Source organism: Pseudorasbora parva, chromosome 3 (assembly GCF_024679245.1).
Source record: "Pseudorasbora parva isolate DD20220531a chromosome 3, ASM2467924v1, whole genome shotgun sequence".
NCBI lineage: Eukaryota > Metazoa > Chordata > Actinopteri > Cypriniformes > Gobionidae > Pseudorasbora > Pseudorasbora parva.
Window position 1 is genome coordinate 54536468 of NC_090174.1, and position 27318 is coordinate 54563785.

Genomic DNA, 27318 nt, shown 5'->3' on the forward strand with positions numbered 1-27318 from the left:
GCTCACTAAGACTGCATTTGATCATAAGCACAGTAAAATTAATTTAGATTTTAAAATATTATTACAATTTAAAGTAGCTGTTTCTATTTGAATATATTTTAAAATGTATTTATTTTTATGCAAAGCTGAATTTTCAGCATCATTAGTCCAGTCTTCAGTGTCACATGACCCTTCAGAAATAATTATAATATGAGGATTTGTTTATTATCAAGGTTTGACAGTTCAACTGCTTAATATCTGCTGATTAATATGGAGATTGTGAGACATGTTTTTCAAAATTATTGATGAATGGAAAGTTTAAAAGAACAGCATTTATTTGAAATAGAAATATTTAGTAAAATTATAATGCTGTCACTTTTGATCAATTTCATGCATCCTTGTTGAAATATGAATTTCTTCTCTTCAGAGCTTTTAAACTTTTTTTTTTTAATTTTTAATTAATTTATAATTAGACTGTCCTTTATTAACTTTATTTCAGTGAATATTTATTTTGTGAATATTGTATAAAAATGTACTGAAGGTATAACTACAAAAAACAACTTTTTAAACTCCAAACCTCATGGATACCGATTAAATAGTGTTGGTGTGACAACTAACCCCACCCCTCCATTTTACTACTACTGGTCATGCTTTTGTAGATTTACCACAAAACATTCTCTTATTAGAAAATTGCACTTATTGCCGAAGGTCACATTGGTGGAAAACCATACAAACTATCCTGTTTCCTGCTCAGATCTTTAACACCCAGGTTTCACATCATCTCTCGATGGGGCTGTATGTCCCTCACAGGAAGCACACTCCTGCCCCCGTGCGGCAGTCCAAACATAGGCAGGGCTTCTGCTGTGTGGAGACCCTGGACGGGGCCGAACTGCCTCATGTGAAACTGTTGGGCGAGTTTACGGGTCATGACACGCAGGGCGAGAAACGAGGCCAACAGCTCGCCCAGGAGGAAGGCTAGATAGAAAGAGTGAACGGCCCGCTCCAGAGGAAGAATGAGGATGTCTTGATCAGTGATGAAGAAGAGGAGGATAGGCAGCTGGAAGAGGAAGGAGATCAGCCAAAATCCAGCTAACTCTGGCACCTAAAGAGAAGAATGAAGAAAGAAATGTAGGCAACATTTTAATATAATATTAACATTCCTTTTAGATTATTTTTATTTTTTTATCAGCTGTGGTCACTGCTTTCATGGTTATTTATTTTGCATTTGTATTTAGTTTAATTGCAAATGTATTTAGTTATTTTGTAGTTTTATCAGCTAATTTCATATTTATTTATTTAATTAATTTATTTGATCAGCTGTGGTTACTACTTTCATGGTTATTTATTTATTTATTTATTTATTTATTTATTTATTTATTTATTTATTTATTTATTTATTTATTTATTTGTTTGTTTGTTTGTTTGTTTGTTTGTTTGTTTGTTTGTTTATTTATTTATTTATTTATCATTTTAATTTAATTATGCATTTTTATTTAATTCCTTTGTTCTATCAGCTGTGGTTCATAGTTATTTATTTATATTGCATCTATATAATTATTTATTCATATTTCAATTATTTCATTAATCTGTTTTCACCACGTGATCGCTACTTTCGTGTTTATTTATTTAATTTTAAAATATCTTATAATAACCTGATCAACACTGCGAAGGAGATTAGTTGCACTGCATGAGGCCACACCAGACACTGACTGGTTTTCCGACCCCCCTGGACCCTCCTGTGCAATAATCATCCTAATCTAATCAGCATCTTGATATGCCACACCTGTGAGGTGGATGGCAAAGGAGAAGTGCTCACTAACACAGATTTAGACTGATTTGTGAACAATATTTGAAAGAAATAGTTATTTTGTGTACATAGAAGAAGTCTTAGGTCTTTGAGTTCAGCCCATGAAAAATGGGGGCAAAAACAAGGAAAATATGAGTTAACCTTAAAGGGTTAGTTCACCCAAAAATGAAATGTATGTCCTTAATGACTCACCCTAATGTTGATCCACACCCGCAAGACCTCTATTCATCTTCAGAACACAGTTTAAGATATTTTATACTTAGTCCAAGAGCGTATCTAAGTGTATGCACACTATACTGTCCATGTCCAGAAAGGGAATAAAAACATCATCAAAGTAGTCCATATGTGACATCAGTTAGTTCATTAGAATCTCTTGAAGCATCGAAAATACATTTTGGTCCATTTGGTTGTTTTCAAACCTCAAATAAAGATTCAAACGGTTATGAATCGACGTATTGATTCATGATTCGGATCGCCAGTGTCACATGATTTCAGCAGTCTGACACGCGATCCGAATCATGAATCAATATGTCGATTCATAACCGTTTGAATCTTTATTTGAGGATTGAAAACAAATGCGGAAGAGAAGACAATGCTGAATAAAGTCGTAGTTTTTGTTAATTTTGGACCAAAATGTATTTTTCGATGCTTCAAGAGATTCTAATGAACTAACTGATGTCACATATGGACTACTTTGATGATGTTTTTATTCCCTTTCTGGACATGGACAGTATAGTGTGCATACACTTAGATACTAGCCTGGATGCCAGCCGAAACTAGCCCCGCCCACAACATTTTAGGGTCGGGCAGTTCGGTCTGCCATCGCTCCATAGAGGAGTAATCATCCCCGAACAGAAACTGTTCAGACCAATGAAATCATCAGGGCGGGCTTTAGACGATGACGGACAGATGATAAACAGTAACGTAATCATGCACGTCATCAAAGGGGCTTGGATTATATTTACTCGAATCCTAAACGGAGAGCTTGTTTGTATATGCCTTCACCTTCATAATTTCTCTCAAAGATGATGATCATGTTGGGTAAGTACCCTGTGTATCAATAAATCCTTTAATTTTTTTACAACACCATCTAAGATCGTTTATTCCAGCGCGTGCAGACAGGGTTGCCAAGTTTTAACAACAAAACCCGCCAACTACTAGCCCTAAACAATAGCTTCTGGGGGGGTTCTTCGGGTGAAAAATGGTGTTTGGGGGGTGAAATGTGTGTTATTTTGGCAAGATTGCCTGCTAAAATTCGCACTCATGGGTCTATATATCACATAACAGTCGCTTCAACCCTTGGACATAGAAAACAACCGCGGAAAAAAAATAGGACTTGGCAACACAGTACAGTTGAGCTCTGTCTGTTGACATTTGACAATGCGTCGCTTCGTTGCTCTGATTGGTTGTAGGTCTATCCAATTGAGGTCTTTCCTGGTTCGGTTGAAACACGCCCCATAATCACAGCCCAGTGGAGCAGTTTCAGATTCATATTCTGAGAATTGAGTATGACCCCATCAGGCTACTTAGAAAGGCTCTCGGACTAAAATATAAAATATCTTAAACTGTGTTCTGAAGATGAACGGAGGTCTTACGGGTGTGAAACAACAGTAGGGTGAGTCATTAATGACATCAATTTAATTTTTGGGTGAACTAACCCTTTAATAGTTAACTGTTGGTTGACTGTGACACATTGTAATACATTTAATGATATTAATGAATACAATTAAATAACTTTAAGAACATTATATATATATATATATATATATATATATATATATATATATATATATATATATATATATATATATATATATATATATATATATATATATATATATATATATAAATGAGTAGCAATTGTAAAATACATTTTTCATCTTGCTCCATGGCTATAACATTTATCCTTAGTCATAAGAAGTCTTACTTTTTGTAGTTGAACAGCTAGATATGAATATGTTGCAAAGTGTGAGTAAAAATAGCATTCAATCTCACGCTTTTCTCACTTTTTGATTGTTTAATTTCTCTCACACACATACAGAATCTGTTAAGAATGAGCAGTGTTCAGATTAATGATTTATATCATTTTGTGTGCATTACCTTCTCTTTGAGATTACCGACGTAACCCAGATACACCCGCAACGCCTCAAATATGCTAAGCAGGACCACCCCTGTCACCAGCAGGCACTGGTAATACACTGGCAGATAACAGAACTATGGAAATAAGAGAAAGAAGTTATATTCCTTGTTACTAAATATGAATTTAAAATATCCACAACCCCAGATTGACCTAAAAAAAAGCTTATCTAAATATTATCACAAGTATAGGTTAGCAGTGTTTTTAAGATTGTTCAGGTCTTGACACTAGAAATGATAATTGCAGCAGTATCTCTTTAAATTGCTGTGATTTAGCCGAGCTATTAAATGTACAATATATAACAGTAGCACTTGAACTTCAATGTGCAGTTCACAAAGGCAGACCATCACCATGGATACAGGAGCCGTATTAATGTTTGAAGACCCTTTTATCTGGCATTGCTGCTAATGGCCTGCCAGCTATTATGGAAGTGATGTTCATGCATTCATTTTAATAATCACTTTCAGAAAAGTCACTAAAACTGAGATTGTTTTTGTTCCCAAACGTATTTGAAAGTGTTTTTAGTTGGTTGTGGTAAATGCACAATATCTCTTAATTTCATAATTTCTTTGATTAGCCTTCTGAATGTTTGTAGAATGTTTTTTGCTAACACTTTACAATATGGTTTCATTTGTTAACATTAACAAATATACATAACAATGAGTGATTTATTTTTAATCTTTGTACAAAGCATCTAAAGGGAGATGCACGGAGAAGGAAAAATTGCTTCTCGTAAGACTGACTTTATAAAGTAAAATATCTGTAGCATTCTGCTGGTCCAATGTGGCTACAGTGTAAGTAAGGAATAATTGACAATGGGTTGTTGAATTATTAGAAAAATATCGCACACCCAGTCATTTATTCTGCTTATACTATGGTTACACCTCAAGACATTGATCCGATGATGGATTTGTCTGGTTTTTGTAGGCCACTTAAATCTATTGTGAGTAGGAATATTTCTTCCGCATCTCATTCAACGGCAAGTTCATTGCAAGTTTCAAAACTTAATTTTAAAGCTTGAGTCGTTGATAGCAATCTACTGCAGTTATTAATGAAGTTATTAGAAAGAGAGCGAGATGTCATTTTATGTCTTTTGTTGTTTCCAGCTGCCTTTGATGTCCGCTTCCGTTTATGTTATGCTGTCGCCCGGCTGTTGAATGTTTTATATTTACTGTAAATATTAAAAATGACTTTGTTTTTATGCACTCTAAAAAATGCTGGGTTAAAAACAACCCAAGTTTGGTTGGAAATGGAGAAACCCAGAAATTGGGTTGTTTGAATGGGTCTTTTTACTAGGGTTCAAACAACCCAATTTCTGGGTTTGTCCATTTCCAACCCAACTTGGGTTGTTTTTAACCTAGCATTTTTTAGAGTGTGTTGTTGTTGTTTTTTAGACCTTTAATTTCCGTTATTACAGTTAACTAAGTGAAGTGATATGGACGTAATGTGGTAAGAAAGCTGCCTGGATCTACGTTCGCTCTCCAGAAATGTTTCCCAGAAAATAATTGCACACCTCAGAACGTTCATCAGCCAATCAGATTCAAGCATTCAACGGCCCGGAGTATATCAATTCCTTTTTAATTGATTATTAAATTTTTTAATCAGGGTTTTTTCCTACTAGTTTTCAGAGTTCAAGATAAATATTTTCACCTTACTGACAGTTTCAATGATACAGAAAGCACATGCAAAAGTGGAAGCCCTTCCAGCGCACTCAATTGTCATTCACTCCTTCAAGGAGACTATATTAGTGGAGTTATGTAGGGAATAGTGAATGAGTGTATAGGTGGCAATTTTCGAACATAGCCTGGCAGGACCGGACTCCTCGAGGACGTAAGTCTTTCTTTGTGCTGTTGAGTACAGTCCCAAGCTGCATCCGAAATCGAATACTTCTCTATATAGCATGCAGAAAAAAAGTATGTCTGAATTCATAGTATTCGAAAAACAGAAGGCAAAAAGTACGGTGACTTACTACTTCCGGTGAGATTCTGAAGCGTGCATACATGGACACTTTAGTATCCCATATGGCCACAGGAGAGGATTTATGAATGGCAATGGAGTGACATACCTGATGCTTGTAGGTCACATGATAATGACAACATGGCAAATGTAGTACATCCGGATTATATTCATACATTCAAGCATACTTTTTATCGGTCATGAGTCATGACTTGCTCAAAATAAGCACCTACTCAAGAGAGTATACGATTTTGGACAGCCTTGCTTTGTCCCTGAATAAACCAGCCATTTTGGATAAATTGTTTGACTGAGTGATTCAATGAGTCACTCATTAAGAAAGTAATCTGCCATCGTCTACTGGTGGTTGTAGTTTCATTTCTAAAAGTATCATTTTATTTTAGCTGAGAGAGTAAAGAAGATTGAACACTGTGTTTGATTTTGTTTGTGAATGTAAGAATAGTTCTGGTTGTGTTATACAGTAAATAGACTATTAAAAGTGAAAGACATAACATTGGTAAATATAACAGAGATAGTAAAGTAACTGCAGTCGCATTACATAAAGAAAGGATTTTATCATTAAGGATGGACAATAGCCTTAGCATATATAGGCCTAATTGAACCCACCTTTAAATGCAGCATTATCACCTCAGAGATCCACCAGAAGGGGAAGAAGAACATGTTAAAGTACAGCAGCATCTGCAGCGGGAGATGAGACGAGACCTCGGCACAGGCTAGACATCAAACCAGAAGCACAGAACAACACCACGTGTGGTAAGATATTCAATCAGTGATGTTTAATCTAATATCTTTTATTTTTTAATTGTTCATTATAATTTTCTTTACCCCCTGGGGTAACTTTTAAGCCTAGTTTAACACTGAGGATAGAGACTATTATGAACTTTGTTTCTTATCGTTAGCATCCATGAAATTAGATTATTCATTGTATTTGTCATATTATGTAACATATGAATAAAACTTGTCATTAAATGAATTATTATTTAAAAGTACATGTTGTTTTATGATGAAAACACAAGTAAATCACCTTGTCAGTGAAAAATTTCAATAACATAAATAATAAATGAGGGAAAGATAATCAAAATGATTTATGATTTTCCCCTGTTTTAAGTGAATTTAGTTATTTTTTTATATTTATTATAAAGCAGAAGTTTAGAATAATTGAGATTTTTTTTTATAATTTTGAAAGTAGTCTCTTATGCTCACACCAAGGGTGCATTTATACGATCATAAATACAGTAAAAACAGCAATATTGTAAAATAATATTGTTATTTAAATGTAATTTATTATTGTGATGCTATGCCAACTTTTCAGCATCATTACTCCTGGTTTCAGTTTCACATGCTCCTTCAGCAATGTTTTTACTGTATTTTTGCTAAGACTTCTTTCAAAAACATTAAATACATATTATTTATTTCGATTTTTAAGCACAGAAAGTTTCTGTTAAAACGCCAGTAGTAATCCACTTGTGCAATGTGAAAAATAAAACAACAGTGTGAGTAATAAACATCCTCTATAATAAGGTCCTTTGCATTTGGACGTCTCACCTTCATTATCCTGATACGGGTCCCTGAAGTCTCCACTGTCTCGCGTCCTGTTATTTATAAACACTGACCCGCTGACATTAGCCAGACCCACTCTCAGGTTCTGAGGGATCGGGGTGTAAAACACAGGCATGGTGGAGACGACACGAAACGCTCATCCACTGAGTCCTGCACGCTTCTCCACTTTGGTTTGTGAGTCTTTCAAGAGCTAACCAGATTAAATCTGAGGAAACAGATGGAGTCTGACAGCAGATTAAGATGTCAACCTCACCATGGTAACCATAGTTAATACCGTTATTGTTACTACACAGGAAATCAAAATAGAAAAATAAATTAAATACAAATTTAATCATTTTCAGAAGTTTGAAACACCTGTAGACCAACATAAAACAAGAAGACTTGTTTTCACGGAACATTTTAATATCCTTTTGGCAAATTATATCTAGTTTTAATACAATTCTAACAAATGTAATGAGGTTTATGCTCAAAACAAGAAATAAATGTGTCAGTGGAATACATTTAATGAATTTATTTTATTGTTTTAGCCACCACTCAAATGAAAATAAAATAATATTTAAAAAAATTGTATTATTTAATTTTTTATTAATAGTCTACTGTTTTGGTTTCATTTTTGAAGGACCTGGTTACTTTTGTGAATGTTTGTCAGATTTGTTTTGTATAGCCCACAATTTGAATAATACAATTATATTTAATGAGTGTATTTTTTAACAAGCTCAGTTGGAAAGGAGACTTTGTTTAAACGAATGCAACATTCAATAATTAGGCTTCTCGTTTATTCTGACAGCCTCAACAACTTGTCACCTACTTTCCTTAATGGCCATATTTCGGTGGGTTTGTTTTGTAGGCTAATTGTGTTCCTTTGTGAAAATCAAGTAGGCTCATGCATTTTTATGACAAAAGAGCAAAACAATGACACACAAGACAAAGCTGTAAGAAGTTTATTGTAAAAGCTCTATGATTAGGACAGTGGTGCGCCAAACTGCCTCCTGCCATCTGTTTTGTCGGTCCAGATCTGTTTCTGTTCCTGAACTTTTAGATCCTGGACGTCATTTGCGGCAGGCTGCAGTACCGGCGCTGACCAGCGGGTGTCACAGTTCGTCCCGAGGCGCTCTCAACGGGAAATGTTTGAACTCCTCAGGGACCTCTTCGCCTTTCTGTGACCTCTTATAGAAACCCAGAGAATCCAGCAAGCTGCTGATCTCGTCTGCCTTCATCTTCTTCACATTAACAACCTGAGGTAGGCACAAATTGTTGTCAGAGGAGTGAAAGATACCAAAGTTCCAGGCAAGATATTTCACTTGGCGGCCATCTTTGAAAAGCCTCTCAGCTATTTCAGTCATGCAATTAACGTTACAGCTCGTTGAAAGGGAAAACATCAAATTCTCCAAAGCTGTTCACCAAGATTAAGATTCAATTTCATATTTGAAACCACCAATGAAATCTGACAACTGCCTCACAAATTTTGTTTCTAAACGTTAGTATCCTGACAAAAAAAAGTACATACTTTTGAGTGTGTAGCAAAAGTGCAAGCTTTGGGACATAATATAAAGTGTGTTACAAAAAAAAAGTATTAGTGATGGCCAAATGAAGCGTTTCGAAGTATTATTGCTTTCTGATAGGCTACAATTGTGTCAAAAATGGTTCATTACCTACTCGAAGCTTAATTCAAATAGAAATTGGAGTTACTTCATTTAGTTCGGTTGAATCATACTAGAGTTCGTTTCCCTCTTTGGTGCTGTTCGTTTGGTCAGGTGTGAAAGCAGCAATCGCCCTCGGGTGCGCACCAAAAGCGGACCAAACAAGCGTTCCCAGACCTCCTTGGAGCGGTTCGTTTGTGGTGAGAACGTGATCCGACCTCGAACAGAACCACATGCAAAAGTACTGATCCTTTGTGGATTTATACCAACAAATATAGAGACCCATAGAGACCACTATAATTTCCATTACAACCAAAGCAATTCCCATGAAAACCATTTAATTCAATAGTATTTCTGTAAAGTTTCTATAGTCTTTTTTAGCAGGGCAATATAATGTGTGAAAGCACATAAGAAATACAGCCGCCAGGTTTCAAACCTGTCAACACTGGATTGGGCTGTCAAAGCAGTCAGGTGGTTCACTACAGGAGTAAAGCAGTGTGTTTGCTTCAGAAGTAATTTTCAAGAGACTAGTGACTTAATGATACAAGCTCCGTAGCAGTGGTTCATTGCAAGTATCGGTGTCATACGTAACATCACTATGCATTATTATTATTATAATACTTCATCTTTAAAGGACTCTGTTGCTTAGTTACGTGTATCCCATCACCGTTTAAACAGCCCTGTCAATCATCATCACAGTTCAAATCAAATCCTCCACATTTAGTTTAATTTCCTACCGTATCGGAGAGAAATGTATCGCACGTTGATTTGCCATGTGTGGGTCTGAAATGCAGTGAATCTCCTCGTGTGTTTGCAGTTTAAATATAATGATGCTTTTTAAAGTTAATTGCCAAACGTGTCATTACAGAAGTTCTCAATGCTGCTACAGGTGGAATATAATGTGGACAACACTCTATAAATATCTTTTTGTCAGGCTGAATACTGATAATTGATCACTCAAACCCCTTTATCTAAACCTAACCGTCTGACATCTGCGCACATCCGTCATGTTTGTGGTTTTTAACACTTTTTTTTTACCCCGCGTTTGTAGTTCTAATCGAATCCTCGTGAAAACGTATGACTTCCGGCCACCTTGACACTCTCGTCGCCGGTGGTGTGAACGCAGTTAGAGTGTGCGTCGATCTGTACTTCGAATTCTGCCCGGAAATAGTAAACCATCTGGGTACCTTTGGAATACTCTTTTCAGCACACTACGATTCGGGACATACTAATTCTATTTTCGAGTGCTATTTAGTATGTATAGTATTGGAATTGGGATGCAGGGTATGTTTACGTTTACACACTACGTTTTCAGGCTACTTTACACTAGTGCATTTTCACTTTAAAACATCGCTTTTGCTTTGGAAAGCTTCGGAAACGCTACAGGCACTTTTTTAATTTGAATATGGACCAAATTGGGGACTTTAAAAACGAAGACAGATCGCACTAGTGTGGACATGGTGCGTTCAAGTCATGCCGTAAAGATCGTATTTACGAGTTGAACACACATGAACGTTGTCACCACAAAGTTGTACCAGTGGGAAGTTCGATATTTTCTTTAAGCCCTGATCTGTACGAGTTGGGGGAATGTCAGTGAGAAACGGGCACATTATGTTGTAAACAAGACTTCTCACCTCGTAAATATGAACATCCCAGGAGCACTTATGCTGAATTCACGTGCTCTCGGAATTATCGTACATACGAGTTTCCTAGGTAAAAATTGCACATGAACCCATTTAAAAATTTGAGTATTTGGGTGAGCTCAAAATCACAACAGAAGTGGGAATTATCAAATTTCCGATAGCACGTGACGGCAGCATTAAACACATCAATAGCCCCAGAACACTAGCAACTTCTAACTGCAGCTGGAGTGATACAATTGGCTCTTTAAGAAGGTGGGACTTATTCCACCATTCTGCACATTGCACTTTCTTCCATTAAAACAAGTGCACCTTTTTATATCTAAATATTTGTTGATAGTTGTACAATTTTATAATCATCATATTAATTTTTATAGCTTTTTTTCCCATTTTTTAAACTTTATAGTTCGTTTTTACACACACACACACACACACACACACACACACACACACACACACACACACACACACACACACACACTCTTTTAGTTAAAATATATAATGTTACATTATTTTCCATTTATTAGGTCTTAAGATGCTTTTCTAAGGGTGCGTTCACACTTGTAGTTTGGTTCGTTTGGTTAGTTTGGTCCGGACCAAAAAACAAAAACAAACATAATATTCCTGGTCCGCTTAGCGTTCACACGGGCATTTTTAAACGCGCACCTAAAGTTACCGAACCAAAGGCACAGGGAGACGCTCACAACCTGATTGGTCGGTTTATATGACGTAGGAGCTCGTTTACCGAACATGCAAAACAATGCTGTGTGCGGATTACACGCGCAGGCATTTTATGCGTGTACATATGGCATTATTTTTTACCAGATAACTCATGAAGAGCTCATGAAATGTTCACAACATTCAAAACAACGCTGTGTGCTGGATTAAACGCGATCATTTTATGCGTGTAACACATATGGCACTATCTTTTTACCAGAGAACTCATGAAGAGCTCATGAAATGTTCAAAACAACGCTGTGTGCTGGACTAAACGCGATCATTTTATGCGTGTAACACATATGGCACTATCTTTTTACCAGAGAACTCATGAAGAGCTCATGAAATGTTCACAACATTCAAAACAACACTGTGTGCTGGATTAAACGCGATCATTTTATGCGTGTACATGTGGCATTATTTTTACCCGCTGAGAACTCATGAAGAGCTCATAAAATGTTCAAAACATTCAAAACAGCAGCAGGATTTCCTCCGTTGTGCAAAAGAGACGGCCGTTCTGTCGTCTGTACCTGCTAAAAATGGGCAACACAGGAACTTTGATGAGAAGAGCCAGGTATGCTTTTTGTGTGTTTTTTCTAGCATTTTCGAAACATGCTCGTCTGACCAAATATTGATGAGGCTCTTCCTCGTTGCTCTACGTTTGCCCTCTAACGTTAAAGTTACTCATTTTGGATAACGTACACCGATCTTTCCGCGTCGTCAAATCAGCTGCATTATGCGTGGCATCTTGTGACATTATACGTCCGGTTTTTGGCCCGTTTACATGTCTTTGGTCCGTGTTGCGTTCATATATCAATCGAACCGCACCAGAGTTCGTTTGGAAGCGGACCGAGACCCATCTTTTTAGCGGTCTCGGTCCGCTTGTTTGGTGCGCACCAGAGTTCGGATGGCAGCGTTCACATATGTTCAAATGAACCGCACTAACCGAGCAACCGCACCAGGGTTCGTTTTAATCGAACCAAACATGACAAGTGTGAACTAAGTGGAAACCCTAATGCTCTTTTTTTCCCTGACATTTTCAACTCTTTTGTGAGGAGTTAAAAAAAAATTGAGAGAGAGAGAGAGAGAGAGAGAGAGAGAGAGAGAGAGAGAGAGAGAGAGAGAGAGAGAGAGAGAGATTTCTTTTTTTCACACATTTTGTCAGTTTTGTTGAGTTTTTTCTTATTCTATAGAACACAAAAGGAGAAGTATAGAGTATAGTCATGCTGCTCTTTTACGTACAACAATAAAAAAAAAGCAGACCGTCAAAAAAAAAAAAAAACCACCCTGTCACATCATTGCTTCCCTTGTGACAGATTGTGACACTTGTTTGAGTGACTAATGAGTGACTAATTTGAAAAGACTGCTTATACTTACACTTAAAATAACATTGTTCTTACCTTCACTTCCTCGTCCTTATCGTTGTAGAAGATCAGCCGTGGGTTTTTGTCCTCTCCTGAATCATACTCCAGGTTATGACTTTAAACAGCAGGTTAAGGTTAACGGCACCAGGCGTATGACCTCTGAGGCCACGGAGCGCATGACTCCGGCCTTTAAGCGTTTAAACATATGGCAGCACAGAAAACAGCACCGGGGGCCTGTAAAGATTTCATTAACATTCACACCCCTGTCAAATGCTGTCTTACCAAAGCCATATGAACAAATACCCGTACTGCACATACACATACTCGACTGAAAACAGGAATTACAAGAAAATGAGAGGTATAATGTCAGGATACTACAATGCCCATCGCTCCATCAGGAAAGTGTAGAGCTCTGGCATCTTCTTTATGGATCATCCCACTACACTGGGAGCCTGGGAGAGGGGATTGAAGAGATATTTATGGAAAAATAGTGAAAACAACACTAAAATAAATCAGGTCTCCATTTTTTTCAGTTGGCCAAATATAATTTTCTGTTAAATAAATTGCATCAATTCACAAAAATTCAATTTGGCCAACTAAAAAATTTAGATGTGATCAGTCACTAGAACATTTTCAATTGCAGAGAAAAGTGTTTTTTTGTACAGTGAAGTGTTCTTTATGACATTATAGGGTATACAGCATTTAATTTATTTAAATGCCATGCATTACCTACTTGTAGAGAATTATTTCTCAATTATTAGAGTGTTTAATTAAACAATCTACATTACAGTCGGTAAGATTTTTTTTTTCCTTTCAAGGAAAGAAATTAATATTTATGTTCAGCAAGGGGATAGTAAATTGATGAAACGTGACAGTTAAGACACTTATAATGTTCCAAAAGATTTATATTTCAAATAAATCATGTTCTTTTGCTTTGTTAATAATAAGAAATATAGATATATTTGTTTTAATTGTAATTGTATTTCACAATTTGACTTTATTTTTGATCAAATAAACAGCCTTGAGTAGCAGAGGAGACTTCTTTCAAAAACATAAACTTTGTAAAAGTAGTGTATGTGTTTATATAGCCCCAAATTATAATAATGAAGTATATTTTAACATCATTAGCTTCTATGTTAATGTAGTTTGACGCCGTCTGTGCCACATCATTGGACCATGAAAGTGACCTTTTAGAGCAAAACTCCTTGCAGATTAGCTGTCGAACACTCACCACAAGTTTTCCTCTGGCTATAACAATCTCTTCCTCCAAAGCACTGCTTTCTGAACTGTTTTCAGCACTTCTTCCTGAGGCACACAGAGTCAGAAGGGCCGCCAGTGTGAGCCACATACCGCGGTTGGGTTGGGAGACCTTGCCGTATCCAAAAAGATTGTGGTCCTTTAGTGAACTGAGGGTAGGTTTAGTAGATATGGGTTCTCTGATAGGTGTCCCACACCATGTGGCAAAGCCTGATTGGTCGTTTTGTTGGATTTTACTTCAGGGGAATTAAATAAAAAAACCTTAGTATTGGGAAATTATTGATTTTTTAAAGTCAACTAGTTCATACCAAAATAATTTAAAGCTGTTATTTGTTTGATAAAGTAAAATTTATTGTCAAATTTGTTGTATTTTAATGTTGTTGTTTTTTTGACAATGTGAAGGAGTTGAGGCCACGGAGCAGCTGCGTCTGTGTCAGATTCTCCCAGCTTCTGCTGATGAATAACCAGCGGAGTCAGAACACAACAGCTGCTGTTTGAAGAACGCTCTGATGAAGCAGTGTTTAAAGTTAGTCTTTAAATTCTTCTTTGAATTAATGGTGTGCTCCTTTTTTCTTATGTATTATTAACCATTCTGTAAAATACATCGTTACGAGGAATGACTCTGGGATCATTGTTACACACCTGGGAATTTTTTTTTTTTAATTTTTTATAAAGGCTACACATGTCTGACTGTGTTGTACTAAAAATCTTTTCATATATTTCAGTGCTTATAGTTTTTTTTTATCCTTCCTTACACCAAAAGTATGTGGTGTTAAAGCAACAGGTGGTAACAACAAAGACATTAGGTATAAGGAACCTCTTCTTCTTCAATAAAAGGGCATTTTAGCACTTTTTAGAGTGCATATTGATGGTGTAAAACAGTGAATATTAAATATAATAATTAATTGATTATCTTTATGAATTATTTTTAAGCAACTAAGTAAGTGGAGAAGCATCGTAAGTCATTTATTGTACAGCATTTGATAATAAAAATGTTTAATCATACAATTTGAATACAAATATCAAGTTAAAAAAGTCACACATCGTATTAAATATGTACGATTGTGTACAAAACGTAGACTGTAGAATTTTCTGTAAATTGTACACTTTTTGTGTGTGTGTATATGTGTGTATATGCGTCTGTGTGTGTGTGTGTGTGTGTATATATATATATATATATATATATATATATATATATATATATATATATATATATATATATATATATATATATTGGGCATAGATTTTTTTAAAAATCTAGATTAATTTTGGAATTAATCTAAATTAAACTGGCTCATTTGAATTCTGCCGAAGGCATTCAGGATATGTGTAATACCCAAATAATAGGTTCGTTTTCATGGAGCACTGTAATCCGTTTAAAAGTCCAATCCAAATAAAAATGCTCCATATAAACACCTCAGTTGGAATAAAAATGCCCAAACCAAATGAAATTGTAATCAGTTTTAGGCCCCGTCCACACGGAGACGCGTTTAGCTGTATACGTATAAATTTTGTACCGTATCAGCGTTTCGTCCACACGGATCCGGCGTTTTAGAAGCATGAATCCGATATTTTTCGAAACCGGGTCCCAAAGTGGGTAAATCTGAAAACGATCATCTTCCGTCTTCGTGTGTACAGCGACTCCGTATATTTTCTGAAAAGGTGATGTCATCACACTACGTCCGGCACGGTGAAGTGTTAAGGGATACAACTACGGGCACTGGGCATGCACACATCAATATTGCGTCATTTAATTAACGTATCTGCATTATTGTAAGGGTATGTTTTGGGTTGGGGTAGGTGTAGGCATTAATAAAACACATCTGTTAAGTAGCAAATGTTTTTATTGTTTTTTATTGTGAGATTTTGCCTCACCTCCGACCACTGCTATACCCCTTCTAGCCACAACTCTTCTTCTCCGTTTTTAGTGTATTTCTGTGGCAGAATTACAGCGCCACACACAGGCCTGGCATGCAAACTACATCGTTTTTAGTCCGTTTTCCTAATCTCGTGTGGATGCAGATATTTCTTGAAACGAGGAAAAAAAAAGTGCTGGCTTTGTGTGGAGAGGGCCTTAGAGGTGTGGGATAAACCTTTTCATGAACTGATCAAACGAAAAATTTCACCGTCCTGACCTGATTACTTTTTGAGGGTGCTTTCACACTTGGTTCGATTGCCTGGCGTGAACCCGAGTTCGATTGCTCCCCCCTCCCCCTGCCTCCGCTGGACTGTGTTCATATTATGTTTGGTTCCGAACCGGGGTTCGTTTGCGTCATCAAAGCAGCAGCTGTTTACCCGGTTGCTTAGTAACGACAGCCAGCGTGAAGGCGGAGAAATGCATAGCGTTGCTCCCATCACTTTTATATATTTGTTTTTGAACCGTTGGTTTTTACAGTCTATGGTTTTGTTACAGAAGCTTCTGTACGTAATGGCACTTGCGTCTATCTGCCGTGAATGCACTGCAAATGCTCTAAAGAACACCAAAGATGAGCAGAAATGAGATCTACAGCTCTCTGCTAGCAGTGTCAGTGACGCTAGTCAGGTAAATGAGTGAAACAGACATTTTTATCAACTCATATGTAATTAATAGTGGATCACTTCCGCGATTTAGTGTGATTGCTTTTACATCAGCAGCGAACCGTACCGAAGTTCACATGAACCCCAGACCACCCCAGAACTCTAACGTAAATCGAACCCGGGTGTGCACCAAAAGTGCTTGTGTGAAAGCACTCTGAGTGTGCGTTGATGTGACGTGATATACAGCGCACGCCTTCACCACTGAAGAGTGTGTGCGCCGCCCGCCACTCAAACCAGGCTATAATGTTGAGAGGAAAGTAAATTTTTCTGAGGGGTGAACTTTTTATTTCGTTCGAAGTTATGAAGATAATGTTGGAATAATGACACAGACATAGCCTGGCTACACTCTCTCATCTTGACAGCGTTTGTCCAAGGCACTTTTTACTTCAACTGTGCCTGACAGAAGAATGTATTTTTCTGAGATGATTTTTGCACTTTACAACAAATAAATTGCTTTTATAAAACCGTATAAGTCCTGGTGGCCATTGAGAGTTGCTATGGCAACCAGTAACTCATTCCAGCTGCTGGACAGGACCGTGTCGACATTACTGATGCGCCAGACAGACTGTCACAACATGTCACAAAATGATTCCGACTGAAAGTCAGTGGTCTATGGTCAGCACATGTCAACCACAGATCGGGTTATATAACATCTCATTTAAACAGTCCACTGAATCTTTCAATCGGAATGACAAAAAAGTGTGCGTTTAAGCTGTACTCAAGACTGGAAGAACTCCTACAGTAAACTAATTCTGAATTGTACAAGGTGCAAATATCCTTTCCATTGAGAAGCTTCTTAAAAATAAATTTTCCCCAAATTTTCCCATGTTAGCACATCACATTTGGTGTGGTAATTTCACACTAGGTAATACACAGGTTCGCGTTCTCACCACCTACAGTTGAATTCGGCTGGAGATGCATCTGCGCTAAAATATCAAAGTGAAAGTAATCATAGCTTGCATAGTATAGACCCATCTCACAACCCAACTTCAAGAATAGATTAACGGCGACATTTTTTTAATTGTCCAATAAGTCTCACGTTAACGCAGCACATATATATAATGTGCTGCGTTAACGTGAGACTGACGTGAGTCACATCCTTTCAGTCTGGACTTTGACTGGGCCATTGCATTACCTTCATTCTTTTCTTTTTTTAGCCTTTCTAGTGTATATTTGCTGATGATCTTTGGATCATTGTCTGGTTGCATGACCCAATTTCTGCCAAGCCTTAGCTGTCGGACAGATGGTCTCCTATTTGACTCTAGAATTCTTTGGTGTACAGAGGATTTCATGGTCGCCTCAATGACTGCAAGGTGCCCAGGTCCTGTGGGACCAAAACAAGCCCAGATTATCAACCCTCCACCATCATGCTTGACTTTCTGTATGAGGTGTTTGTGCTGATATGCTCTTTTGGTTTTCACAAAACTTGGTGCTGTGTATTATGGCCAAACATCTCCACTTTGATCTTGTCTATCCAGAGAACATTGTTATAGAAATCTTTTGTTTTGTTCAGATGCAACTTTGCAAACTTAAGCTATGCTGCCATGTTCTTTTTAGAGAGAAGAAACTTTCTCCTTGCATCCCTTCCAAAAATGCCATACTTGACCCATATTTTTCTAATTGTACTGTCATGAACTTGAACACTAAAAACTATGTTAACTGGGGCCTGTAAAGTCTGAGGTGTAGTTCTTTAGTTGTCTGCAATTTTTCTGAGCAGTGCACAGTCCGACCTTGGGGCGAATTTACTGGGATGTCCACTCCTGAGAAGATTGGCAACCGTCTTAAATGTTTTCCAGTTTTCCACTTGTGAATAACCTTCCTCACTGTAGAATGATGGAATTTAAATGGTCTTGTAAGCCTTTTCAGAATGATGGGCAGCAACAATTGCTTCTCCAAGATCACTGACTTTCCTCCTTGGCATTGTGTTAACACACACCTGCATGCTCCAGACCAGCAAACTGCCAACATTTCTGCTTTAATAGAGGTGATCATACTTGCTAATGATCATTCAATCAGAGGCATTTGATTAGCAGTTCACATGACTATTATATATGCTATGTATGTATGTATGCATGCATGCATGTATAAAAAAAAAGTATGTCAACATTGTGATATTATAGAAAGAATGAAAATATGAACTCCCCATTTTTGCCATAATTAACTAAATTTGAGATTTGAGTAGCTTTTACTGATTATGGTTCAATATTAACACCATATACATTGATCCTTTGGATATAAAATAATTATGTAGTACAATATATTAGTTATTTAATTTAATGATCAAACAATACTTGTTTCTTCTGTTGTTTTGAACTGAAAAAAGTTCTGTGAGATTGAAATTGGTATATGGATTCTATTAAATTGATATTTTTAATTTTAAATATTTATATTTAATAATATAAATATTTATAATACCCAATCATGAAATAAATAGTCAAATGCAACTCAATCAGTACTATTCTTATAGCTCTTTATTGTATTTTTTTGTTTATGCAGTGTGAATGTATAGGCACATCACAAAATAACCCAGGATCAAGGCAGTGCATGTAACCTGTTATGTCAACTCTGCCCACATCTGGTGTAAGCCCCTTTTTCTGTGTATTTATATACAGTAGCAAACTATATACATAGTCGTATGAATGACTTCTGTATGGGTATATTCTGTTTCAACGGACACCACTTTCAATGGTGTGTTGATTTTAGGTCACCTATAGAGGGCGACCATGGTACAGGATGGACTTTTTGCAGTGTTTTGGGTAAAAGCACTTCCAAAACTCTTGCCACAGACAATTATGTTTCCAATGAAAATAAACCATTCTCTATAGGAATGCAGCAGTGAAACCATCATGATCTATCATCCACAGGCAGAGCTGGGGCCCCGTCTGTCTGTCTGTCTGTCTGTCTCTACAGCTGTGGCCAGACACTCATGTGTCAGATGACACAGTCGTCTCCCTCTGAAAAGACCCAGATTTCCTCCCTGGACCTGAAAATCACAATATCTGCAGGCAAGACATTAAGCGCAGTGTGATTCTGCGAAGATGTGACTAAAGTGATTGGTCTGAGTCTTGAGCTTCAACAAGACTTGTCCTAAAGGAACGTTTTATTGCTTGAAACTTGTTCAGGAAACTTAATGTAGTTTTTAGACATTGTTATTAGATATTAGTAATGTTTATAGACATTATTATTTGTATTCAATTATCATCATTGTTTCAGATGTTTCTAAAATCCCTTAGGAGAAACAAAAATGTATGTCAATGATTGTTGACATACAGTAGGAGTATAGAACTATTAAAATTTATGTGAGCACAGTTCAGATCACTTATGAGAAATGTTTGCATTCATATTGAGACCTCTGACTTTTCATTGCAAACTTTTGACTCTGTTTCCCTGCTGAAAATCCATCATAGCTGGTCTGTGTTGGGGAAAGTTACTTCTTAAAGTAATCCATCGCAATATTCTTACTCCCTAAAAAGTGACTAATTGCATTACTAATTACTTTTTATGGAGAGTAATGCATCTCGTTACTTTTGCATCACCTGGGCATATGCTTGTTTGTTTTTTAATAGCAAAAAAAGAGCAAAGTTATATTTTTTGGCAAATGTGGAAAAAAAAAAAGTAAAGAATGCAAATTCACACTTGTACAGTAAAGGGTGCAGTTCAAACAAACATTTCAGCTGTGCTGCCATTTTAGATTGCAGAAGATGCTTTTAATGCTGCCTTCACATGCTCTCGGAATTATCGCAGATGAGTTTCCTAGGTGAAAATTGCACATGAACGCCATCCCATTTTCACCTCCCAACTTGAATGCCATGAGCTCGTAATCATGACTTCAGAAGTGCGAATTATCAAATTTCCGATAGCAGGTGAAGGCAGCATGACTCCACTTTTAGACTATGGGTACATCCGAAATCACATAATCTCTTGAATGGGTGTACTGTAAGTAAGTTCTATATAGTATGAATGTCTGTAGTATGAATACAATCCAGACACACTACATTCGCCATGTTGTCATTATCATGTGACCTACCAGCTTCAGTCACTGCCATTCACAAATCTTCTCCTGCTTATGAGCTCATTGCATTCAAATTTTGATTTCAGAGGGAGTTCATGTCCAATTTTTGAACTAGGAGTAGGAAACTAATAATTATGATAGCATGTAAAGGAAGCATAAATGCTCAAGCTGGATGGATTTCGATTGGCTGTTCATCAGCTGGATAAAAACATTGAAAAAATTGATTCCAATAATAAAGTTACCTGTGCTGTTATTGTTATATCTGTGGTGTGAACTCTGCTATTCTTTAATATTTAAAATGATTTTTAGAACTATATCTTTATCATTATCTTTATAGTTATCATCCTTGGTGTAAACGGATCTTTATGAGGAGTATTTGAGGATCTATTGACAGAATTCAATATAATATACATAACTATGTTTTCAGTGGTGTATAAAGACCTTACTTAATGTATCGTTTTGATTTTATTACCTTAGAATTAGTCATTTCTATCTCCATACACCGCAGGTCCCCTTACAATGAAGACGCCATTTTGTGCGGCCATGTTTCTACAGTAGCCCTAAACGGACAAACTACTCTTCGCAGCGCTAGGTACTCTCTGCTGTCTCAGACGACGACATCTTTGTCCTGTGTCAGCCACTGTAGCTTTTCTATGTGCTTCGAAAGTGAGGGGTAAGTGATGGGCGGTATCAATTCACAACCTCACAGCTAGATACCACTAAAATGTACACACTGCACCTTTTTATATATATATATATATATATATATATATATATATATATATATATATATATATATATATATATATATATATATATATAATATCAGCTCCCTATTAGATTAATAAATGATCAAGGGATTATGGTGTTCTTTTTAAACACATTGCAAGGGTTCTGTCAGTAATAGCCACTTGGGCATTATAAACATACATTTGAATGTGCGTAACATTTAGACAAAATTCTTCAGCATCATTTTTTGCTTTTTGTTGTGCATCATATTTGATTAAATCAGGCTTTTATGGATGGCTCATATAGTATGATATAGGAGAATATGTTTTATTCAGTGGCCCAAACTGAGCAAAATGCAGTTATGGTCTTGTTCATTTTTCAAGTGCTTGTTGATAATTTATTGGCCTTAGAAATATGGGCATCAAATATGATAGAGTAGGCTTTATATGGTCTTTTTAAACCATATATTCCATGTTTTAAAAAAAAGTTCATTTGTCATCAGTTTTGTCTTGAAACTCAGACACAAGAGTCTCAGTCACACGCCTCTGGCCAAACATCAAAACACACTTTTTACGATCTCTTCCGTTCTCACTCTCCTAAGCGAGAACGCCACCATCCCTGTACACACGTCAACACACACATAAGATCTGCTGCACACACACGCATGCATTACTGCCGTCAGTTTCCCAGCATGCTGTTCTCCAGCAGCACACATAATGAGCAGGAGCCATTTCCTCCACCGGATCCTTTGGGCTCTCATCCTCCTCTTTTTTTTCCCTTTCTCTTTTTCCCCTCCCTCTCCGTTGTTTTTCTCCAAACTCAGCATTTAGGTAGTGCTTCCCCCTGTTTCCAAAACAAGCACTGTTTGATCCTGGACGTCTGGATCCTCAGGGCATAGACACACACACAGATGCTCACATTTAGTTTTAACTTTCATTACCAAAAAAGATGGCGATTACTTATTTCTGACAACGCAGACTCAGTTAAACCATGATTTGAGGTTTCTCTTGTATTCCGATCTATGATTAGAAGTTATAACCTCCAGAGTAGAGGATTATGGGAATTTCAGGTCCGGTTTATATATTTAGATTTTGAGGGTAGATTCACAGCAACGGCTGTGGTGACATCATCAGGCTGAATGGTCATATTTGCTGCGAATGGCCGAAGCCGATCGCATATGAGATAATGGAGGGAAGGCAGAGAAGGAGAGGAGTGTGGATTGCCACCATTGCAGATCTGCCCTTGTGCTCTAATCCAACTCTCCTAATGAAAAACACATGCTCTGTGAAATGGCTGAAGCCCAGAGAGAGAGAGAGAGAGAGAGGGAGAGAAGAGGGGGTGTGAAAGAGGAACAGGATGTAGACACAGCTTTAAAGATACTGACACTTTTTAATGAATCCAGACTGTGGCTATATGAGATACTGAAAGCGCAGGGAGATTACAGGTTCACCACTAGGAGAAGAAGCTTCAGGAATATTTCATCTTTAAAAAAAAAGTAAATTTATGTCCCAGTTACACTTAATGTTGTCACATTTTCCTGGTTAAATAAACATTACATTACATGAAAAAGACATCAAATGCAATTCTATGTTGTAATTGTACATTAAAAAAGTAATTAATGTTCTAAGTAAGTTAATGGTTTTTTTTTAAATACATTTGTTCCAAAATAATAACTAAAGGCAGTAAGAAATTTATTTCTGGTCTTGTGTTTAGCTGTGTTCAGCAAACACACCTGATCCAGCTAATTAATGTTTTAGGATTTCTAGAAATCTACAAGTGGGTGCGGTTTTTGATTAGGGTTGGAGCTAAACTCTGCAGGACAGTGGCCCTCCAGGATCGAAGTTGCCCATCCCTGATATATATATATATATATATATATATATATATATATATATATATATATATATATATATATATATATATATATATATATATATATATATATATATATATAGTCAACTTAATAAGGGTCATCTTGCTCAGTAAACATAAATCTATCAAATCTAGCTTTAATTTCACCAAGCTGATAGTGATCTCTCACTAAAACCCTTGTTTTCAGGCCATTTTTTAAGTTGGATTTTGACGTGACATAAAGCGGTGATATCTAAGTGGCTGTGTTGTTTATTTACTTCTTAATTAGTCTTCCCATTAACGCAATCATTGTCTTTATTAAGACTGATTCCACAACGAGTATGTGAATACGAGTGTTATTTTCACTTAGTGTAAATGGCAATTATCGTTAAGAAAATAGGCTTTTTTTACTGTTAAAGGTCCTACGGCAAGGACTTTTTTATTATTTTTATTATGTTTCCAGAGGTGTACTTATATTGTTAGTATGGTTTTTAAATAAAAAAAAATCATAATTTAGAAATAAGTTTTTTTTTTCTATACAACTATTAGCCCTCTTGCTTGAAATCTCTGTTTTAAGGGGCGTGTCTGCTGTGAGTCTTCAGTGAAAACACCCACTGTTGTGATTGGCTGACATCTTTACATTTGAAATGAGATTACGTGCGGAGGGGGCGTGGTTTAGTGAGGCGTGAGCAGCTGCAGCGCTGCCAGTCCAGAGAGAGATGGAGAGCTGGAGAAAGATTGCTGAGGAAGTGTTATTGTACCAAGTTGATGAGAGCGCTGTGAGCACAAGTTTATTTTTATTTATTTTTTTTTGTATCTGAGAGCTAACAACAAACACGACATCGACATGAATACAGTAAGAGCTTCTGTTCAGCATAACAGCGTCATTCATTAAAACAGCAATTTGGGCAAGTGTGCACTGCAGATATACGTGATTGACAGATCCGGACATTATAAAGAGTGTTCTTTGATCGCTCTCTGTAGTTTAATCATTTAATACATTTTTTTCTTGCTACTAACAGAAATGACGTGAAGTTGATCGTTTTAGTCATTGGCTTGATTCACTGATGCATCAAGACGGCCAGCGGCGGGACTGACAGTATTAAAGGGGTACTTCAGCGCCGGGAAGATGAATCTGTATTTAAACTGGGTCATTAATATAGTAGAAATGTTAAATTACTTTTGAATTTGGTGCCTCCTAGACTGAGAAAAGACGGAATTAATTTTTTGTCTCATGGGGATGAAACACAAAAATTCCCAGAATGCTTCGCTGCCCCACGATGCCACTCCCAAAGCCCCTGCTACTGGATTACTGTGACTGAGTTAGAGAACAGACACCAATTAAATATTCAACGTGTCTGTTCAATATAATGATTGAGTCGCCGCACGAGTGTCACAGCACTAACGCTGCAGGAGTCAATTACATTTAACGTCATGAATGAGCTGATGAGCTCTCATGGGGGGGAATTTTTACATTCCACCAAAGTAAATCTACTTACTTTCCTGTCTGGTTTGTTTGTTTGTTTGTTGGACAAAATGGCAGATTAATCGTTATGATTGGTCACATTGCCTGTGAATCAAAGTTCTGGCAACGGGTAAATTGACAACCCAATATTTTGAGCCCTACAATTAAGAATATAAAATGTATTTTATATATTTTTGTGTATTTTTGCTCAGTTTGTAAGCAATATGAAAATGTCTCAATGCAAAAAAAGAAAAAATATTAGTTTTCCACATTTTAAGTCTGATTTCTTAAAGTTATAGCACATATATCAACAACAAGCAGGACATTTTGATCGTTTACAAACGAGTTATGTCTTTGCTAGGCACTGGCGCTTCAAAAAAGAGGAAATGAGTGGATGAACTGTTTTCCATCTTCATCCCTATTCTTTGAAATGACGGTTACAGAAGCAGCTCTCTACTTCTCTTCTTTAGAGCCAGTAAAAATACACACACACACACACACACACACACACACACACACACACAAAAAGCTCTGAAACATGAGCCCTGAATAAACCATACTACTTCCTCCTCTCAGAGAAACAGAGAGGGAAAAGAGGGGGAGAGTGACAGAAGTAAGCGAGCGGAGGAGAGCAGGAGGGGGAAAAGAGGGAAAGGGGGAGGGAGAGAAAGAAAAAGGGAAAAGAGCAGAAAAGTTTTGCGTTAGAGGCAGATCCTTAAATAAACTTGACGCAAAAATATGCTGACAAAGAGGAAAAAAGAAGTGCAGACAACTGTTTGCTGACCCATCTGTCTTACGAATGGGAAACTTTAATTTCTTCAGGGGCTTTGCCTTTTAAAAATGTCAGAGTATGAAGATGAAAGAGAGAGAGAGAGATGAAAGACGAAAAAAAGATATCTAGAGACGTAATTTTCATTGGATCTACTTTGACTCGGGCTAGCAAACAATTATTTAGCAACCCTCTAAACATGTAAAAGCAGTAATATTACTGACATTTTCATAATGTAAAGGTCCAGAGCTTTTTCAACTTCTTTGAAAGTCTTTGGGATGTGCTGGAGGAAACTTTACAGAGTGCTGGACTCTTGCATTGTCAATACAAGATCTTGACCAAAAATTGATGGACATAAATGTGATGTTATTTCCCTAAGAGTTTTTTTTATTTTATTTTATTGATGAACAAATAAAAATGATTAATATATTAGGATGTTTTTCAGCACTAGATGTCTCCACTGTCACTTGTCATCAAATTAATTAATTTTACATTTTATTTAAATTGTCACAATTTTTGTGTTTCGGGTTGATTTCTAGGTTGTTCTTTGCTAGCCCACAGAAAAAGTCCTAAAATCTCTGTCTCTGGGCAGTAAAATGTAAGAGCGTTTTCAGATCTTTTGATATAATGGAAGAAATAATACAGCCTTTATGTGCTATCAAGAATTTCCTTTTGATTAGGAAATCATCGCATTCAAATTTTCACTTGAGAGGGCATTCATGTCTAATTTTATAACTAAGAAACTAGTATTTACGATAATTCCGATAGTACGTGAAGTCAACATACGCTCACGCAATTTACATATGAACAAAGATGATAGAAAAACATACGGAGAGCAGCAGCTTTTGTTTCTGATCTGACTGTCACAAGACCAGCCGAATGCTTAGAGTGTGTTAGAAATCAGGACTGGTGATTGAGAACATTCTTCTTGTCTTTAAACCAAATTTGGGTCTTTAGCTGACAAAGTTCCCATCTGGCTAGCGCACTTCCCATAATGTTTACTCATTAGGTCCGTAGGCGGAGAGTAGGTGGTGTTTTGTGGCTGTTTCTAATGCTTTCGACCACATGAGCATCTACTACACTATGAAAACAATCCAGTCGATAGTGTTTTCGACTACCTCTGGAACTGATCGAAAGTGGACAAGCTCAAAATGATTTAAAACCTTTTTACACCCATATTTATTACATATGTATAATATCGACCAAGGGTGTGGACAGCAAAAAGGATAGTTCACCCAAAAATTCTGTCATCATTTGCTTGCCTTCAAGTTGTTCCAAATGTTGATGATATTTTGAAGAATGTTGGGTTTGGGTGAACTATCCCTTTAATAGGTGTAACCCGGGCCTGTGGTATTCTGGGGCTCTCCTTCAGTGTGAGTCCATGTGATTTTTCACCCAGCTTCACCCGTTCTACAGGTATCCGGTTGCTTATGTAGATAAGTAATACCTCTCCACATCAGCAAAGAATAACTTAGACACTTCTGAATTATTTGTAGTTTTTGAATCAATTGTGTCAGTGTAAACATTGACACAATTTGAATGGTACATTTTCTTTTCTTTTTTGCCTGCAATTAAGCCCAGTGAATTAGAATTCACTAATCATCAACTGACTGATGAGCAGTGAATAAACTGAGTGCAGTAAATCATTTATTTTTAGCCCTGTGTCTCATTAACTGCCCTGTTATCACCTCAGATCAGTCAGACTTACATCCCCGTGTGAGTCCAGCAGATTTAGCCTGTAATAATATATTATACACACACATGATCTCAGCGCTGCAGCTCAGTGGTGAAGAGCTGAGCTCAGCATCCAGCGGTTAGAAGCAGCGACACGCGCCAAGCG

At 36.8% G+C, this 27318-nt stretch overlaps 2 protein-coding genes and 1 long non-coding RNA gene across 4 annotated transcripts in view; 1 reads left to right on the forward strand and 2 right to left on the reverse strand.

Annotated features, from left to right (window-relative positions):
• Window positions 1-677: 677 nt before the first annotated feature.
• zgc:112294 (transmembrane protein 17A) lies at window positions 678-7572 on the reverse strand. Its single transcript, XM_067440276.1, has 4 exons — window positions 7443-7572; window positions 6504-6610; window positions 3887-4000; window positions 678-1081 (listed from the first exon to the last, which is right to left on the reverse strand). The coding sequence occupies exons 1-4, from the start codon at window positions 7570-7572 to the stop codon at window positions 752-754; spliced, it is 681 nt and encodes a 226-aa protein (XP_067296377.1). The 3' UTR covers window positions 678-751.
• Window positions 7573-8392: 820 nt separating this feature from the next.
• Window positions 8393-14198, reverse strand: selenoe (selenoprotein e). The gene is made up of 4 exons (XM_067439515.1): window positions 14050-14198; window positions 13194-13270; window positions 12855-12933; window positions 8393-8692 (listed from the first exon to the last, which is right to left on the reverse strand). The coding sequence occupies exons 1-4, from the start codon at window positions 14164-14166 to the stop codon at window positions 8549-8551; spliced, it is 417 nt and encodes a 138-aa protein (XP_067295616.1). The 5' UTR covers window positions 14167-14198; the 3' UTR covers window positions 8393-8548.
• Window positions 8558-27318, forward strand: part of LOC137071480 (uncharacterized) — a 59891-nt gene continuing 41130 nt past the window's right edge. For both annotated transcript variants that reach the window (XR_010904436.1, XR_010904437.1), the window contains exons 1-4: window positions 8558-8697; window positions 14115-14230; window positions 14478-14601; window positions 21173-21337. This is a non-coding gene — a long non-coding RNA (uncharacterized lncRNA). The remainder of the gene's footprint in view (window positions 8698-14114; window positions 14231-14477; window positions 14602-21172; window positions 21338-27318) is intronic.

Coding starts and splice junctions, on each gene's coding strand:
- zgc:112294 (XM_067440276.1), bottom strand. CDS start 7,572: ATGCCTGTGTTTTACACCCCGATCCCTCAGAACCTGAGAGTGGGTCTG. Junction 4,001..6,503: donor TGATAATGCTGCATTTAAAG/GTGGGTTCAATT, acceptor TTATTTCCATAG/TTCTGTTATCTGCCAGTGTA. Junction 1,082..3,886: donor TCGGTAATCTCAAAGAGAAG/GTAATGCACACA, acceptor TCTTCTCTTTAG/GTGCCAGAGTTAGCTGGATT.